At 33.6% G+C, this 16,888-nt stretch overlaps 3 protein-coding genes across 3 annotated transcripts; all 3 read right to left on the reverse strand.

Moving 5' to 3' along the window:
- Nucleotides 1-6,942: 6,942 nt before the first annotated feature.
- On the reverse strand, nucleotides 6,943-8,171 carry LOC146956985 (putative F-box protein PP2-B8). The gene is made up of 2 exons (XM_085749924.1): nucleotides 8,059-8,171; nucleotides 6,943-7,279 (listed from the first exon to the last, which is right to left on the reverse strand). Exons 1-2 carry the CDS (start codon nucleotides 8,169-8,171, stop codon nucleotides 6,943-6,945), a joined length of 450 nt encoding a protein of 149 aa, XP_085606050.1.
- Nucleotides 8,172-9,086: 915 nt separating this feature from the next.
- LOC146956986 (F-box protein PP2-B10-like) lies at nucleotides 9,087-11,758 on the reverse strand. Its single transcript, XM_085733217.1, has 3 exons — nucleotides 11,393-11,758; nucleotides 11,161-11,279; nucleotides 9,087-9,662 (listed from the first exon to the last, which is right to left on the reverse strand). Exons 1-3 carry the CDS (start codon nucleotides 11,651-11,653, stop codon nucleotides 9,245-9,247), a joined length of 798 nt encoding a protein of 265 aa, XP_085589343.1. The 5' UTR covers nucleotides 11,654-11,758; the 3' UTR covers nucleotides 9,087-9,244.
- A 516-nt stretch (nucleotides 11,759-12,274) lies between these two features.
- LOC146956987 (F-box protein PP2-B10-like) lies at nucleotides 12,275-15,559 on the reverse strand. Its single transcript, XM_085733214.1, has 3 exons — nucleotides 15,239-15,559; nucleotides 15,046-15,164; nucleotides 12,275-12,957 (listed from the first exon to the last, which is right to left on the reverse strand). Exons 1-3 carry the CDS (start codon nucleotides 15,497-15,499, stop codon nucleotides 12,531-12,533), a joined length of 807 nt encoding a protein of 268 aa, XP_085589340.1. The 5' UTR covers nucleotides 15,500-15,559; the 3' UTR covers nucleotides 12,275-12,530.
- Between the last annotated feature and the right edge of the window lie 1,329 nt (nucleotides 15,560-16,888).

A 16,888-nucleotide genomic window follows, 5' to 3' on the forward strand; every position in this document is an offset into this window, starting at 1 on the left:
AAACCAGAGGAATGCAAGAATGGGGCTGGTCAACCTGTCAACTCGTCAACTATCTATTCTTTTTTATCAATGAGTTAGATAAAAGTTAAAACAGAATGGCTCAATAATACAATACAATAAAAAAATAACTATTATTTGAATAAATTTAGGATTTTTTGACAATGATTTATTTATCGTGAGAATTGAGATATTGAGAAACAAATTCTACTACCAAGACAGAGAAGAGTACACTGATACCGAGTTCATCTTTGCTCCATTTATGTTTTCTCCATTTACTCATTTTAAATGCATAGATGTGTGAAACGTCGAACAAACAAATTCAAGGGCTATGATTAAAAGATTAGAAATAAGTACTCCATCTGTCCCATATTATAAGAAAAAAAAATCACACTTATTAAGAAAACCAAAACATAGTAGTTTGCAACATAGTTTCTTGTGTTATCCTTGAAATCAGTTTTATAGGAAGATATAAAAACAATTTTCATTGGTTATTGAGAAAATGAAGGAGAGAGCAAATTGAACGCACTTTGCATTTAATTTTTCTTTGAAAAAGATAATTTTTTGAAACAATATAATTAAATATGATAAAAGTTGGTCTTTTTTGCTTTTCTTTGAAAAATATAATTTTTTGAAACAATATAATTAAATATGATAAAAGTTGATCTTTTTATAAAAGTTGATCTTTTTTCTTATAATTTGGGAAACAATATAATTAAATATGATAAAAGTTGATCTTTTTATAAAAGTTGATCTTTTTCCTTATAATTTGGGACAAAGAAAATGAAAAGTTGATCTTTTTTCTTATAATTTGGGACAAAGAAAATGAGTTTTTTTTTTTTTGCTTTTTTGGTAGTGGCCAGGGTTTGAACCTGGACCTTGCATATTTTATGCATTGTTCCAACCAACTGAGCTAGTTTTTTTTTTGCTTATAATATAGGACTGAGGGAGTATTTGTTACAAAAAATGCAACGCATTTTATTTGTCATGATACAGTGCTTAACTTTCATCTTCTTCCTCTCATCTCTTCCTCTCCCTCTTTGCTTCGCCCTCTTCCTCTCACTGACGGTGCCGCCTCCTGCGCCACCTATCTCTGCCGTTTGCGGCGAATTTGATTGTTGAAACTTGAAACCTCCAGCGTCACTGCTGGTGGAGGATCTGAATACAGAATCTGATATGGGAGTGGATCTGGATTCGAAATTGAAGTTGAGAGAAGCGAAATAAAGATGATTGGAAGATGATTTTGAGGTTTGAGACTGAAATTGGAAGCCATGGAAATCTTTCATGGTGGGTAGGGGTTTCACGATGAATTTGGGGGAATGGAGAAGGTGAAGGAGAAAAGTATCAGTGTTATGGTGAAGAGAGCATTTGGTGAAGCATTTTAATCTCAACCATTGAATTTGTTTTTACACATGTCACACTTATATGCATTGAAAAGGAGTAAATGCAAGAAAATTGTTGTTGACACATATGATAGGGCTAAAAACACATGTAAAAGACAAAAATGTCCCTACGGCAGTTAACTACCGAAGGAAGGAACTGGCTGCAGTTAACTGCGGAAATTCCTTCGACAGTTAACTGTCGACGAAAAAAGATAAGAAAAAAAAAACCTCGGCACTTGTGCCGAAGAACTCATATCAATTTTTTTTTGAACGATTTCGTATTAATTATGATGAAGTTTTTTTTTTTTGAGGGAATTATGATGAAGTAATAAAGTATATGTTTGGCTACAGGTCTCCATAATTCAACCATGTTCCGAGAATCACTTGTGTGGACCAGAACCAAGAATTTTGGTTTGGTCACACACAAAGAGAGAAGAGAGAAGAGAGAGAAAATGGAGAAGAGAGAAGAGAAGAGAGAGAAGGCAAATTCTTGTGTGTGTGACCAAACCAAAATTTTTGGTCCTGGTCCACACAAGATTTTCTCCCATCTCTATATACATGTATTCTAAGCTACACTTTGCTTACATGTCACTTCACAAATGCCCATTTTCTAACTTATTTTCTATAAGCATTCACCATGTGGCTCTCTCTTTTCTTTCTTTTTTTTCCTTTTTTCATTTACTAAATATTTATATCTATTCATTCTTATAATAATTTATTATGTAACTTGCCAATTAAGTTTTATAACTTCCCGCTATCTATTTTTTTCATCTACCAATTACAAATTTATTGACTTCAATTTATTATATAATTTGGAGAAAATACGTGCTAACTCATTCTTTTAGAAAGATTTCTTTTCGTTGTGAGCTGATGCACATGTGTGATTGTACAATTAATATAATATTTTACCTTGGAAAAAAAAAGCAGAACTTACGTATAATGATATCAAAGCTAATCATTCATGCCTTAAATTAACTGATCTTCATATAGTGTCAATTCTGCGGAAAAAAAATTAAACAAAAAGGCTATATTAGAAGTTAACAACAAATATTATAAAAAAAGGTTAGTATCCAAGCATGATGGAGGTTCAATGACAATTGGTAACGTAAATTAATGGTGCAGTATTTATTTATTTTTTTTGATTACAAAGAGGGCCGAAGCCCAAGAAAGGAAAACTACAAAGGAACTAAACGAGGGATGGTAATCCCCAGTACATCAGCTGTCAACAAATGACTAAATTGCGGCGGACACGCATCAAACAACACAAGATTGGCATCCAAGGAGCCTCCGAGCTTAGCTAATGCATCCGCACACTGATTTGTCTCCCGATAAATATGATTAACAACCACTTCCCAATCCATATCCAACATCCTTCGAATCTTCATCACTAGAGACCTCCCATCTGGATTGCCGTATCCTCCGGAGTTGAGAATGTTGACCACCGCCACTGAATCCACATGTAACTCAACTCGCCGATATCCTCCCCAATACATGTAGCTATTGCAGTATTTTTCTTTCACTTGAATGCAACCTTTTTATTACGAAAATGGAGAGTACGTTCACTATTAACTTTTTTTTTTAAGAAACTATTTATTTTTTCTATGAGACCTTTCATTTGCATATTAGATTTTAATTACACACCAACCTTTTAGTTCACATATTTATTTCACTAATTGAAAACCAAATGTTATATAAGCAAGCATAGACATGGCAACCCAACTTAGGTCAGACAACATTCTTTTCAATTGCAGAGGTAAGCAATCGGGAAGTCCTTCGTCACAATCATGAAGTCCTTCATATTGTTAGTTTCATGTTATAAGTAAGACAAGATTCTTTTCAAGAATAATAAGGTCGTTTTTGTGGTGGTGACAACATAACTTACATCTATTGCATATTTTAGTATCTAAAAAAAACTACCTCTCTTATTCTATCTAATTATTCCAATGTATATGTGTTCATATGATTGAAGAAATATACAATTCACCTTTATAAAGTCTAATAAAAATCGTAGCTTTGGATTTTATTATATATTGTCTCTCCGACAACGATAAATCACATGTTCAATTTTTTTACTATGCTTTGTTTGCAGTGTTCGACATACATTGGTTCAGTAGATTTTTTTCCATGATATGACCATAAGAACATAAAAGGTATGTAATTTTGGAATTTTTAATTCTGAGTCTTTTATATTTATTCCAATGTATATGTGTTCATATGATTGAAGAAATATACAATTCACCTTTATAAAGTCTAATAAAAATCGTAGCTTTGGATTTTATTATATATTGTCTCTCCGACAACGATAAATCACATGTTCAATTTTTTTACTATGCTTTGTTTGCAGTGTTCGACATACATTGGTTCAGTAGATTTTTTTCCATGATATGACCATAAGAACATAAAAGGTATGTAATTTTGGAATTTTTAATTCTGAGTCTTTTATATTTTGTTGACCATAGGAAGATCAGTTGATTTTCCTTCTTAAAGCTTTCAATAGGAATCAGAAGAGAAAAAGGTGGAATTTCGCATTCACTGTCAAGGTTCATCAAATTTATTTGAAGTTTTTGTCAACAAAAAGAAAACTGCAACTTTATTCATCAATCTCAATTACAAGCAAGCATTAATATAAAAGAGTCGGTCATGTTATTTTTTTCATCCTCATCTTATATTTTAACTAATTTATACAACTATAAATCACATTATAATTCTCCGTAAAAAAAATGGATTTTGAATCAGGTTTAATTTTTGCTACAGTATGGGTTTTTGTCAAAATAAAATTTGAATTAGCAAATCATCATCATATATAGTGAACTAGCCATTTGATCAATAGCTATATATAGTGAACTAGCCATTTGATCAATAGATATGCACTCGATATTATACACAGTTTACTGCATTTATATGTCGTATTTCTTTTTCTCTATTGGTTATTGGTTATCATATATGTGAAACTATTTTGTTAAATTTGAATAGATCTCAAAATGAAGTGTTCTCAATGGACCCATCAACAACATATATATAGAGGGGCCTTATAGAATAACTCTTTAAAGTTACTCTAAAACTCAACCCTCAATTCTGTTTTAATCTTATGATACAAAGATTAGTTTTAGTTACTAGGATGATGGGATAAATGTGCCTATGATGAAATATGACATATCTTCTTTTTATCACGAAACATATAAAATATTTTAAGGACCACAAAAAACTATATTAATTGTCATTAATTTTTTGTAACAATTATAAAACTCTCATTCTTCTAAAATATCCCGTTTTTTGAAAATATTAACTGATATAATCATACTTACCATGATCTAAAAAATATGACTGTTCACTTTATTTGGGTTAGGAAGATTTGAAGGAGGTCAATTTGTTTATCCCTAGAAATAACCCTCCTCCATTGGAAGACTATGATATATAATATCTCTTTTAAGCCCCTCTTTGTTATTTTCTATAGCATTACTATTACTTTTTATTATCTTTATAAAGAATGATTTTATCATTTTTCTCTTCTTAGATGAAGATTATATCATATACAATATCATGTACATCAAAGGGTATTCAACAACTAATATCAAGTATCATTGAAGAATCTACTATGAATATTTGAAAACTCATCATAAAGATTATATCAAATATCATATCTCCTATCTTAAAAAGGTGCTCATTGAAACTAAGTTCATTTATGGGACAAAAACTATTAGAATGAGTTAAAAAACTTATAATATCTCTTACCAAGAGTGATCAATGTCACACTCTTCTCAATTCTAAAATAGAAGAAAACAAGTGATCCAATATTTTTTATTTTGAACAAAACCATATATTGAAAAATATACTAAGACCTAAATAAGATAAGACTATTAAATTGAACTTCTATTAATTTCTATATACATGTGAGTGACACATTATCATCGACGAGGGAAAATATTAAAATGTTTTCAAAGTCATTTTTTTTAAAATCGGAAAATAATTTAACATGGTAAACAAAACTGTTATTTTTAATAAAAAAATTGTTTAAAACATTCCAATCAAACCCGTGCAACGCACGGGTTATATACCTAGTGTTCCAATGTATTATTATATTTTATGATTGAAGTATATCCAAGTATCAGTTTTGCATATGTGGAAGAATCAAAACAAGACAGCACATTACCAATGTAGTAATTATGCAGTAAGTAGAGATGCTTTGTGAATACTCCCTCCGTCCCGGAATAACTGACCCATTTTTTAAAAAAAAGTGTCCCAAAATAACTGACTCATTTCAATTTTAAATACAACTTTCATCATTCCCAATACAATATAACACTAAATAATACTACTTTTATCATTACCAATACAATATATTCCACTTTCCCCTTTATTTATACATTTTTCTTAATATGTGTGAAAAACAAAATTGTGTCAATTAAATTGGGACGGAGGCAGTAGTAAAAATAAAATAAAATGAGATTCTTTATACTCTACCTACCTCTCCTGTAAAATAAAATTGATATGAGTTCTTCGGCACTTAAGTGCCTAGGTTTCTTTGTTTTTTTTTTCTTTCCTTTTTTCGTCGGCGTCGAAGGAACTTCGGTAGTTAACTGCAGCCAATTTCTTACTTCGATAGTTAACTGCCGTAGGGGCATTTTCGTCTTTTACATGTGTTTTTCAGCCCTATCATATGTGTCAACATCAATTTTCCAAACATAAACACACATCTATGAGTTGAAAAGGAGTAAATGGAGCAAATATGAACTCATTATTTATGCAGAGATGGGGTTTGAACCTCAAATTTTGACTTATATTACTTAAAATGGTGCAATTCTATTCAATAGACTACCAGTAAAAAACAATGAAAAAATATGTCCATTCTTGATAAATTTTAATTACTTAATTTGAGCCATTTTATTTGTTATACTTTAATTCATTCAGAGTTAAAACAGCAATACTTACATTTTCCAATGATTTAAATTCTAGTCCATTTAACAAAGGTCTATTTTAACTTTTAACCAATATCGTTACTCATGCACGGCAAAAAAACAAAAAATATCGTTACTCATGCACGGTCCATCATAGACTATCGAGTGCTGGAAGTAGAATCGATTATTCTTCCTTCTTCATTTTAGGTTCTCACTCACTGCGGATGAGAAGAGTAACAATATTGATTCAAATAGATCAAATGCCTCAAAAATACCAGAAATTTTAAATCACCGTTGAGGGTTCCAAATCAATAAATAGCAAATTCATAATGCATCACAAATATCACAGTATATTACATAGTTGGAACAATCAACAGACAACAGGAGGAGGAGGAGGATATCCACAACACAACAAAGATATCCCCAGTATACTGAACAACAATAAGCAATATTAAGTGTGCACATATTTTACAAAGAGTGAGTTAATATTAGTATGTTGAAAAGTTGGAACTTCAAACGTTGTTCTACCAACCACGACCCAAGACCCCTTGCATAGTTCAGTGAATGTTGGTTAATTGTTATACTTAGGCCTAACTTCTATTCCTTCAAGAACGAGACCTCTCTTCCAATTACCACCCCTTGTCTGTATCACATTCATCTGGATTTCTTCATTTTCTATGCCCGAATTCCGAATTGAAGAACTCCCCCATCTCAATCTCCAACCACCCATCGCTTCTCACACTAGGACGTTGCAATCCGAGTACTCTGTCGTGCGGCTGCGGCCTACCTTCCACATTAGGATCCAAACAGACAATTTTAGTACTACTCTGGCCACCTTCGACACCAACTGATAAATCCGCAGGACGGTTCAGAAATCCCGAAGCATTAATCATTTTGAACACAACATAAGCCGCATATTGAGTATTTGGGGACAGGACGATGGTGTTTATCACACCATGAATTTCAAGCCAACACACTTCAACAAGCTTAGCGACTTCAGGGAACCTGTCCAAAAGTAGTACACAGAAGATGCAAAGATTAGAACATAATAACTGAGAGAATTAAAACTTGAAAGTGTTTCATTACATGACAGACAGAGTGTGTGTGTGTATATATATATATATATATATATATATATAGGGTTATGATAGAAGACACCTTTTGTGAAGGTGTCTTTTATCAAGTTACTCTATGAGCATTTGTTAAAAGACACCAACTACTTTTTATGAAGGTGTCTTTTATCAAAGTTATAACTAAAAAAGTGAAAATCACACCTTGAGGTGTGACTTGATAAAAGACACCACACTACTTTTTATGAAGGTGTCTTGTAACATAACCCATATATATATATATATATATATATATATATATATATATATATATATATATATATATATATATATATATATATATATATATATATATATATATATACGGGTTGATAAATTAACAGTGCAGGATCGTTAACTAAAAATTGGAGGCTGTTACGAAGCACAACTTAAGTATTTCAAGCTGAAACAAAATGACAGACTTCTCAGTGAATAAGTAATATATGCTGTTTCAGGAAATCCAACATTCATTTTCTCCCATACTTAAAGGACATCGACTTTTCTACATGCCTCACTTTCTCGTGATAAGTGTGTATATATAAGCAATATATACAACTGCTTGATTGTCACAACATAAGAGTTGGAGTTGGACAAATGACAACATTATGCAAAAGATATAATAGCCAAGGTAATTCAATGGGATTCCATAACAATACGTTAAGTCTCAAAGAAAACATGGGTACATGCTGTGCATCTTCAATGTATGTCCAGTGTCCACACATGTGGCCTAGTAAACTTCTACATAGGCCTGATAGTGTAAGGATGAAGTTACCTAGCCAACTGTTCATTTCAAATATCTGAGCAGATAACAGACTGTATCAAGATGAAGACTACGACCGCCAAGACTAAAACCTCCTTACTCATTTAGTTGGCATCATAACTGATGCAGGTCTAGAAATTGTATGTATTCTACCAGTCACACTAAAAGTAAAAACATTTTGGAGAATAATAGTCAACTCGAGATTATTGAGTACATTGTTCAACTTTTTGAAACTAAATTATGTGGAGCAAATGTCAGAAAATGGGGAATTCAATACAACTTGAGTGTAGTGAGCACGACAAAAATGGTGACCATGAACATGTGTAGAAATAACAAGTCTTAAAATAAGAACTACATTTTAGTTGTAAAGTAACAAACAAATTGGTCTGATTTTTAAAAATTTTGGTAAAATGATGCATTAAAAAATAAATAGGTTCGGTTGCCGCAGCAATTAGGATCACAAAAAAGGAAAGTCTGCAGATGAAGCAAAAACCGCAGAGCTACAGAAGAAGGATCTTGGGGCACCAAGCTGAAGTTGGATGCAAAGGATAGTTGGGTGAGGATCTTGGGTGAAGAGCTGAAGTTGGATGCAAAGGATAGTTGGGTCAAAGATTCTGCTAACTCATTGGGGTCAGGGGCCAATCCTGAAGAATCTTCATTTTACAAGGGTGAAATCTAAAAAAAAAAATTTACAGGGGCTAAAACCAAAAGTGCACTATATTACAGGGGCTAAAAACACTGTTTACCCTTTAATCCACAACCGACAGTGGCCGGCCGACCACCCGCTAAAACCGTCAAACCGCCAACCGCCGAAACTGTAGATTCACTTGGACGGTAACAGACTGCTATTTTGACACCGACGGTTTGAACGGTTCCGAGTTTTGAGCCCGAAACCCGCCCGGAACCGTCCGCTGTCCAGGCCTAGAAATATACTGAACAGCAATAAACAATATAAAGTGTGGATATACTATACGAAGACATTGTTTGGAACGATAATATATATAGTATGTTGAAAAGTTGGGACTTCAACTCTTCAAACATTATTCTGCTATCCAAGACACAAGACCTATTGCATAGTATAGTAAATGCTGCTTAATTGTGTTACTTAGGCCTAATTTCTATTCCTTCAAGAAAGAGACCACTCTTCCAATTACCAGCCTTTATCTCCAACAAACTCATCAGGACTTCTTCATTTTCTATGCCTGAACTGAAGAACTCCCCCATCTCAATCTCCAACCACCCATCGCTTCTCACACTAGGACGTTGCAATCCTACTGCTCTGTTATGCTGCATACCTTCCACTTCCACATTTGGATCCAAACAGACAATTTTAGTACTACTCTGGCCACCTTCGACACCAACTGATAACTCCACAGGACGGTTCTGAAATCCCCACGCATCAATCATTTTGAACACAACATAAGCTGTATATTGAGTATTTGGGGACAGAAGAACGGTGTTTATCACACCACGAATTTCTAGCAAACATACGTCAACAAGCTTATCAACTTCAGGGAACCTGTTCAAAAGTAGTACACAAAAGACGCAAAAATTAGTAATAACTGAGAAAAGTTGAAAGTGTTTTATTACATGACAGATGGAGTGTGTGTACATACAGACATACATACATACATACAAATATATATATATATATATATATATATATATATATATATATATATATATATATATATATATATATATATATATATATATAAAAGGTCGATAAATTAACAATGCAGGATCGTTAACTAAAAATTGCAGGCTTTTACGAAGCATAACTGAAGTATTTCAAGCTGAAACTAAATGACAAACTTCTTAGTGAATAAGTTATATATGCCGTTTTAGGAAATCCAACATTCATCTTCTCCCGTACTAAAAGCCTAAAAGGACATCGACATTGCTATGTGCCTCAGGTTCTCGTGATAAGTGTGGATATAAGCAATATAGACAACTGCATGATTGTCACAAAATAAGAGTTGGAGTTGGACAAATGACAACCTTATGCAAAAGATTGAATGGCCAAGGTAATTTGATGGGATTTCTTGATAAAAAGTAAAATTTCTAAGAAAACATGGCTACATGTAGCATCTTCAATGTGGATCCAGTGTCCACACATGTGGCCTAGTAAGCTTCTACATAGGCCTGATAGTGTAAGGATGAAGTTACCCTAGTAAGCTTCTACATAGGCCAGATAGTGTAAGGACTAAGGATGAAGTCTTAAAATAAGAACTACGTCTTTAGTTGTAAAGTAACAAACAAATTGGTCAGATATTTTAAAATTTGGTAAAATGATGCATTCAAAAATATATAGGGTCGGTTTCCGCAGCAATCAGGATCAAAAAAGAAAGTCTGCAGATGAAGCAAAAACTGCAGAGTTACAAAAGAAGGATCTTGGCGCTCCAAGCTGAAGTTGGATGCAAAAGATAGTTGAATGAAGAGCACGCATACATGTTGCTGACACTTAGCTGAAGTGATATGGAGGAACAGACTCCAAATTCTCTAAGTCACAAGGCCATCAGAAATTTTTGCAAGCACTTGTTTGATTGAACATGCTTAAAATTTGGGTTTGAACCCGAGGTGGTAGCTGCTAGCCATGGATTTTGATATATGGTATGGCCTAACACCACACCAACTATTCTTCACTAACTTGGATTAGAAGATGGCAAAAGTCGGTTAATTCTTAGCAGATGAGGAAAGAGCATATTCAACCTTTTTGTTATTCTTTTTGAATGCCCTAAAACCCATCATCAGTAATTGATCACTAACATGGCAAATAGAATCATTCAAGCCCATAAAAAATGACAAGGCTTTGTTTGGTAAAAAAATAGTGGATAGTTGATAGGCTAGCTTATAGCGGATGACTTATTATGCTATAAACTCAAATATGCATCTTACCAAAGAGACCTTAATCGGTACTGGTTTGATTCGGTGAACAAGAAATAGTATCTAGTATTAATTAGGAGTTAATCAAGATATATTAAGAAAAAATATAGAAAAGTTAAGCGCTAACTAACCTGGAATCAGGCAAAGGAATCCAGTTCCAATAGTGCTTAGTATCACCCCAAACAATTGCAAGAGATCTAGCAGAAAGCATGTAACACTTTTTTCCACTCTTTCTAACCAATTGAAAACTCTGAAAATTTTTGAAGGCTTGTTAACGTATTCTGAACTAAACATCTTAAAAAAATCAATTCAATTATGAGCCTTAATATTCGATAAATTGACGGTTAGGAAGAAGAATACCACCTTATTATCGTGATCGATGATGACAGGGCGATCAGATAGAGCAAGATAGAGATCTTTTTTGGTAGGAGCGTTGGCGAGTAAAGGAGACCCTGAGATGATAGATGAAATATCAGAAGGTAGAAAACGATTCCATACAGCGTCGGAATCGGAGGCTGATCGGAAAGTCTTAGAAACGACAGAGTCTCTGCCGGCGTCGAGTGGAGTTGTACGAGAGACTATGGCGGCAATGCATCCTTCCGGCAAATCCTGAATCTCTGTCATTCCTTTTCTCTAAGTCGATCTATGGCGGTTATGTGAAGCAGGAGTCGGTAAAAGACTCGTTTATCTCTCTTTTTTGACCAAATCAGAGGAAAATGTTCGGAGTTTGTGGGACTTCAACTCCTGACTGATGTAGTAATTGCACTCAGTCACACGCAATATCTTAAGCTTAAGATATTAGATGGACGGTTATGATAGACGACGATACCCTTCATCTTTAAAATCAATGTCGGTAAAATTTATTGAAAAATAAAATAACAAGTTCAAGTAATGAAAAATGATATAATATAATTGATTGATACCGACAACTAAAGAGAAATATTAATTATGTAACAATGGGATAAATAATAATTTTTTTAAAAATGATTTCTATATTATATCATCATTTTGCCATAACTGTTTTAACAAATGATTTTTTAAAGAAAATTTCAAATGTGAAATTAATTTTAATAGATTCTAGTGAAAAAATTGATCACTATCGAGTGCTGGAAGTAGAATCGATTATTCTTCCTTCTTCATTTTAGGTTCTCACTCACTGCGGATGAGAAGAGTAACAATATTGATTCAGATAGATCAAATGCCTCAAAAATACCAGAATTTTAAATCACCGTTGAGGGTTCCAAATCAATAAATAGCAAATTCATAATGCATCACAAATATCACAGTATATTACATAGTTGGAACAATCAAAAGACAACAGGAGGAGGATATCCACAACACAACAAAGATATCCCACTATACTGAACAACAATAAGCAATATAAAGTGTGCACATATTTTACAAAGAGGGAGTTAATATTAGTATGTTGAAAAGTTGGAAGTTCAAACGTTGTTCTACCAACCACGACCCAAGACCCCTTGCATAGTTCAGTGAATGTTGGTTAATTGTTATACTTAGGCCTAACTTCTATTCCTTCAAGAACGAGACCTCTCTTCCAATTACCACCCCTTGTCTGTATCACATTCATCTGGATTTCTTCATTTTCTATGCCCGAATTGAAGAACTCCCCCATCTCAATCTCCAACCACCCATCGCTTCTCACACTAGGACGTTGCAATCCGAGTACTCTGTCATGCGGCTGCGGCCTACCTTCCACATTTGGATCCAAACAGACAATTTTAGTACTACTCTGGCCACCTTCGACACCAACTGATAAATCCGCAGGACGGTTCAGAAATCCCGAAGCATTAATCATTTTGAACACAACATAAGCCGCATATTGAGTATTTGGGGACAGGACGATGGTGTTTATCACACCATGAATTTCAAGCCAACACACATCAACAAGCTTAGCGACTTCAGGGAACCTGTCCAAAAGTAGTACACAGAAGATGCAAAGATTAGAACATAATAACTGAGAGAATTGTTTCATTACATGACAGACAGAGTATATATATATATATATATATATATATATATATATATATATATATATATATATATATATATATATATATATATATACGGGTTGATAAATTAACAGTGCAGGATCGTTAACTAAATTTTGGAGGCTGTTACGAAGCACAACTTAAGTATTTCAAGCTGAAACAAAATGACAGACTTATCAGTGAATAAGTAATATATGCTGTTTCAGGAAATCCAACATTCATTTTCTCCCATACTTAAAGGACATCGACTTTTCTACATGCCTCACTTTCTCATGATAAGTGTGTATATATAAGCAACATATACAACTGCTCGATTGTCACAACATAAGAGTTGGAGTTGGACAAATGACAACATTATGCAAAAGATATAATAGCCATGGTAATTCAATGGGATTCCATAACAATACGTTAAGTCTCAAAGAAAACATGGGTACATGCTGTGCATCTTCAATGTATGTCCAGTGTCCATACATGTGGCCTAGTAAACTTCTACATAGGCCTGATAGTGTAAGGATGAAGTTACCTAGCCAACTGTTCATTTCAAATATATGAGCAGATAACACTGTATCAAGATGAAGACTACGACCGCCAAGACTAAAACCTCCTTACTCATTTAGTTGACATCATAACTGATGCAGGTCTAGAAATTGTATGTATTCTACCAGTCACACTAAAAGTAAAAACATTTTGGAGACTAATAGTCAACTCGAGATTATTGAGTACATTGTTCAACTTTTTGAAACTATATTATGTGGAGCAAATGTCAGAAAATGGGGAATTCAATACAACTTGAGTGTAGTGACCACGACAAAAATGATGACCATGAACATCATCAGTTTTCCTCAAAGACCACCTGCTATCCTGAATGATGAAGTACTCGACAAATAAAATAATGGAATAGAAGTTTACAGATATGACTTTATAGAAATCAATTTTAACTTGAACAAAGGAATGGAAAACAAATAATGCACAATCAATTCGCCATGAACATGTGTAGATATAACAAGTCTTAAAATAAGAACTACATTTTAGTTGTAATGTAACAAACAAATTGGTCTGATTTTTATAATTTTTGGTAAAATGATGCATTAAAAAATAAATAGGTTCGGTTGCCGCAGCAATTAGGAACACAAAAAAGGAAAGTCAGCAGATGAAGCAAAAACCGCAGAGCTACAGAAGAAGGATCTTGGGGCTCCAAGCGGAAGTTGGATGAAGAGCATGGATATGTGTTGCTGATACTTAGTTGAAGTGTATGGAGGAACAGATTCCAAATTCTAAGTCACAGGGTCATCAGAATTTTTTGCAAGCACTTGTTTGACTGAACGTTCTTTTAAATTTGGGGGTTTGAACCCAAGGTGGTAGCTATGAATTTTGATATAATCATTCTTCACTAACTTTGACTAGAAGCTAGCAAAAGTCAGTTAATTCTTATCAGATGAGGAAAGAGCACACTCAACCTCTTTGTTACTCCTTTTGAATGCCCTAGAACCCATCAACAGTAATTGATCACTAACATGGGAAATAGAATCATTCAAGCCTATAAAAAAAAGGATATGACTCTGTTTGGTAAAAAAATTGCAGATAGCTAATAAGCTATAAGCTAGCTTATAGCTAATAAAGGATAAGCTAGTTGATTGAATTTATAGTGTTTAGTAAAATTAGCGGTTGAAGTTTCTTAAAAAATATGAAAGGACAAAATAAAGGTATATTTAATTAATATTTATTTTTTCAATTAAGATTGCATGGGTAAAATTGAGATGAAAGATATATATAAGCCATAAGCTACTGGAATTAGCTTAAACACACTATAAGCTCATAAAAATAAGCTATAAGATAGATTGTGAGAAAACGACAGTTACCAAACGGATCTTTTTTAGTCATACAAACTTACAGGCTATAAACTCAAATGTGTGTCTTACCAAACGGACCCTAATCAATAATGGCTTGATTCGGCCAACAAGAACAAGTACTATGTTCCTATTAATTAGGAGTTAATCAAGAGCTAACCTGGAATCAGGCATAGAAATCCAGTTCCAATAGCGCTCATCATCACCCCAAGCAATGGCAAGAGATCTAGCAGAAAGCATGTAACACTTTTTTCCACTCTTTCTCTCCAATTGAAAACTCTGCATTTCAACACATCCAACTAAACATCTTAAAAAATCATTTGAACAATAAGCCTCAGGAAAAAGAATACAACCTTTTTATCATGATCGATGATGACAGGGCGATCAGATAGAGCAAGATAGAGATCTTTTTTGGTAGGAGCGTTGGCGAGTAAAGGAGAGTGTGAGATGATAGATGAAATATCAGAAGGTAGAAAACGATTCCATACAGCGTCAGAATCGGAGGCAGATCGGAAAGTCTTGGAAACGACGGAGAGTCTGCCGGCGTCGAGTGGAGTTGTACGAGAGACTATGGCGGCGATGCATCCTTCCGGCAAATCCTGAATCTCTGTCATTCTTTTTCTCAGAGTTGATGAGAAACAGTGACGAAAAGCAAAGACACTCAGTATAGAAATGGAAGAGACTCGTTTATCTCTCTTTTTTTTACTTTATTCGGGAAGGGAAAGGAAATTCGGAGTTTGTGAGAACTTTTGATGTAATAATTCCACTCAGTTACGCGGCAATATCTTACTAAGCCTGAAGTATTAGATGGACGGTTATGATACCCAATACCCTTCATCTTAAAATCAATGTCGGTAAAGTTTCTAATTATACACACAAAGGGTTGTTTCACTAACATCAAATTAAAAAGTGAATTTTTTGTTTTTGTTATTAACTTCATTTTCATTTGGTGGGGATTAGATTTGACCCTTTTTGCAGTGGATTGTTTAGTAAACCTGAATGGGTCTGATGTGTCTTTAAAACTCGAGAGGGTCTGGTCACTGACGTATTGAACTCATCCCTCGATATGAGTTTTTACGTGTTGTTTTGCTCGAAAGAGCATTTTATGCTTGCTGTTCACCAGGGAACTGTTGACACTTGGATTTCGTTACCGTGTTGGCGGTCAATCCATTCGCCATAATTAAACTCTAATTGCTCTGTACGGATGTTCACTTTTCACTTTTTTTTGTAATCTGGTTTCGCGCCCGTACGCGGGTTCGCTGGGTTGCGTTTGTGATAAGTGGATTTTTGTTATGATAGATTAGAGCAGCTGATCCATTTGGACTGTTTTGTTTAGATTTATCCCAGTTAGGTTGATCGGTTTGTTTGAAGAAAAAAAATTGAAAAAAAATCATTTTCTCACAATTTGTATTTCATGCATACTAAAGTACTATTTCATGAAACTTTGTATTCTGTATTTTGTTATTGATGCTCTGTTTTCATATATACATGATGGCATAATCCACACATCCATCATTCATCAAACACAACTTTCAACATTAGTATTGTAAACACAAATATGAAAGGACGCATGATAAATAAATTCATTAATAAATAAAAAACAAATAATAATGTATTTTTAGAGAAAGTATAATTGATAAATTGTATCATTAAACTTTCAAAATGACAATTAAAGAGAAACACTAAAAAATAATATTTTTAAAAAAAAAAGGGTTTCTATAGTATATATCTTTTGGCTATAACTGTTCTAACAAATAAATTTTTAAAGAAAATTTCAAATGTGAAATTGATTTGAATATATTCCCGTAAAAACTCATGCGTTTGATTTGCTAAAAAATGAAGGACAGGACAGAACAACTCTAGTTGTCCAGTGTTTGATTTGTAAAACAGTTTCAGGTACAGGACAAACTGGAGGCAAGGGACAGGACAAAAACTCATATTTTTGTCCCTCACCAAACCACAGCACAACTTTTTGTCCCACGTACAAGTTGTATAAAATACCA

This window comes from Medicago sativa, chromosome 1 (genome assembly GCF_051527215.1).
Source record: "Medicago sativa cultivar Bolivia chromosome 1, Bolivia_mono, whole genome shotgun sequence".
Classification (NCBI taxonomy): Eukaryota; Viridiplantae; Streptophyta; class Magnoliopsida; order Fabales; family Fabaceae; genus Medicago; species Medicago sativa.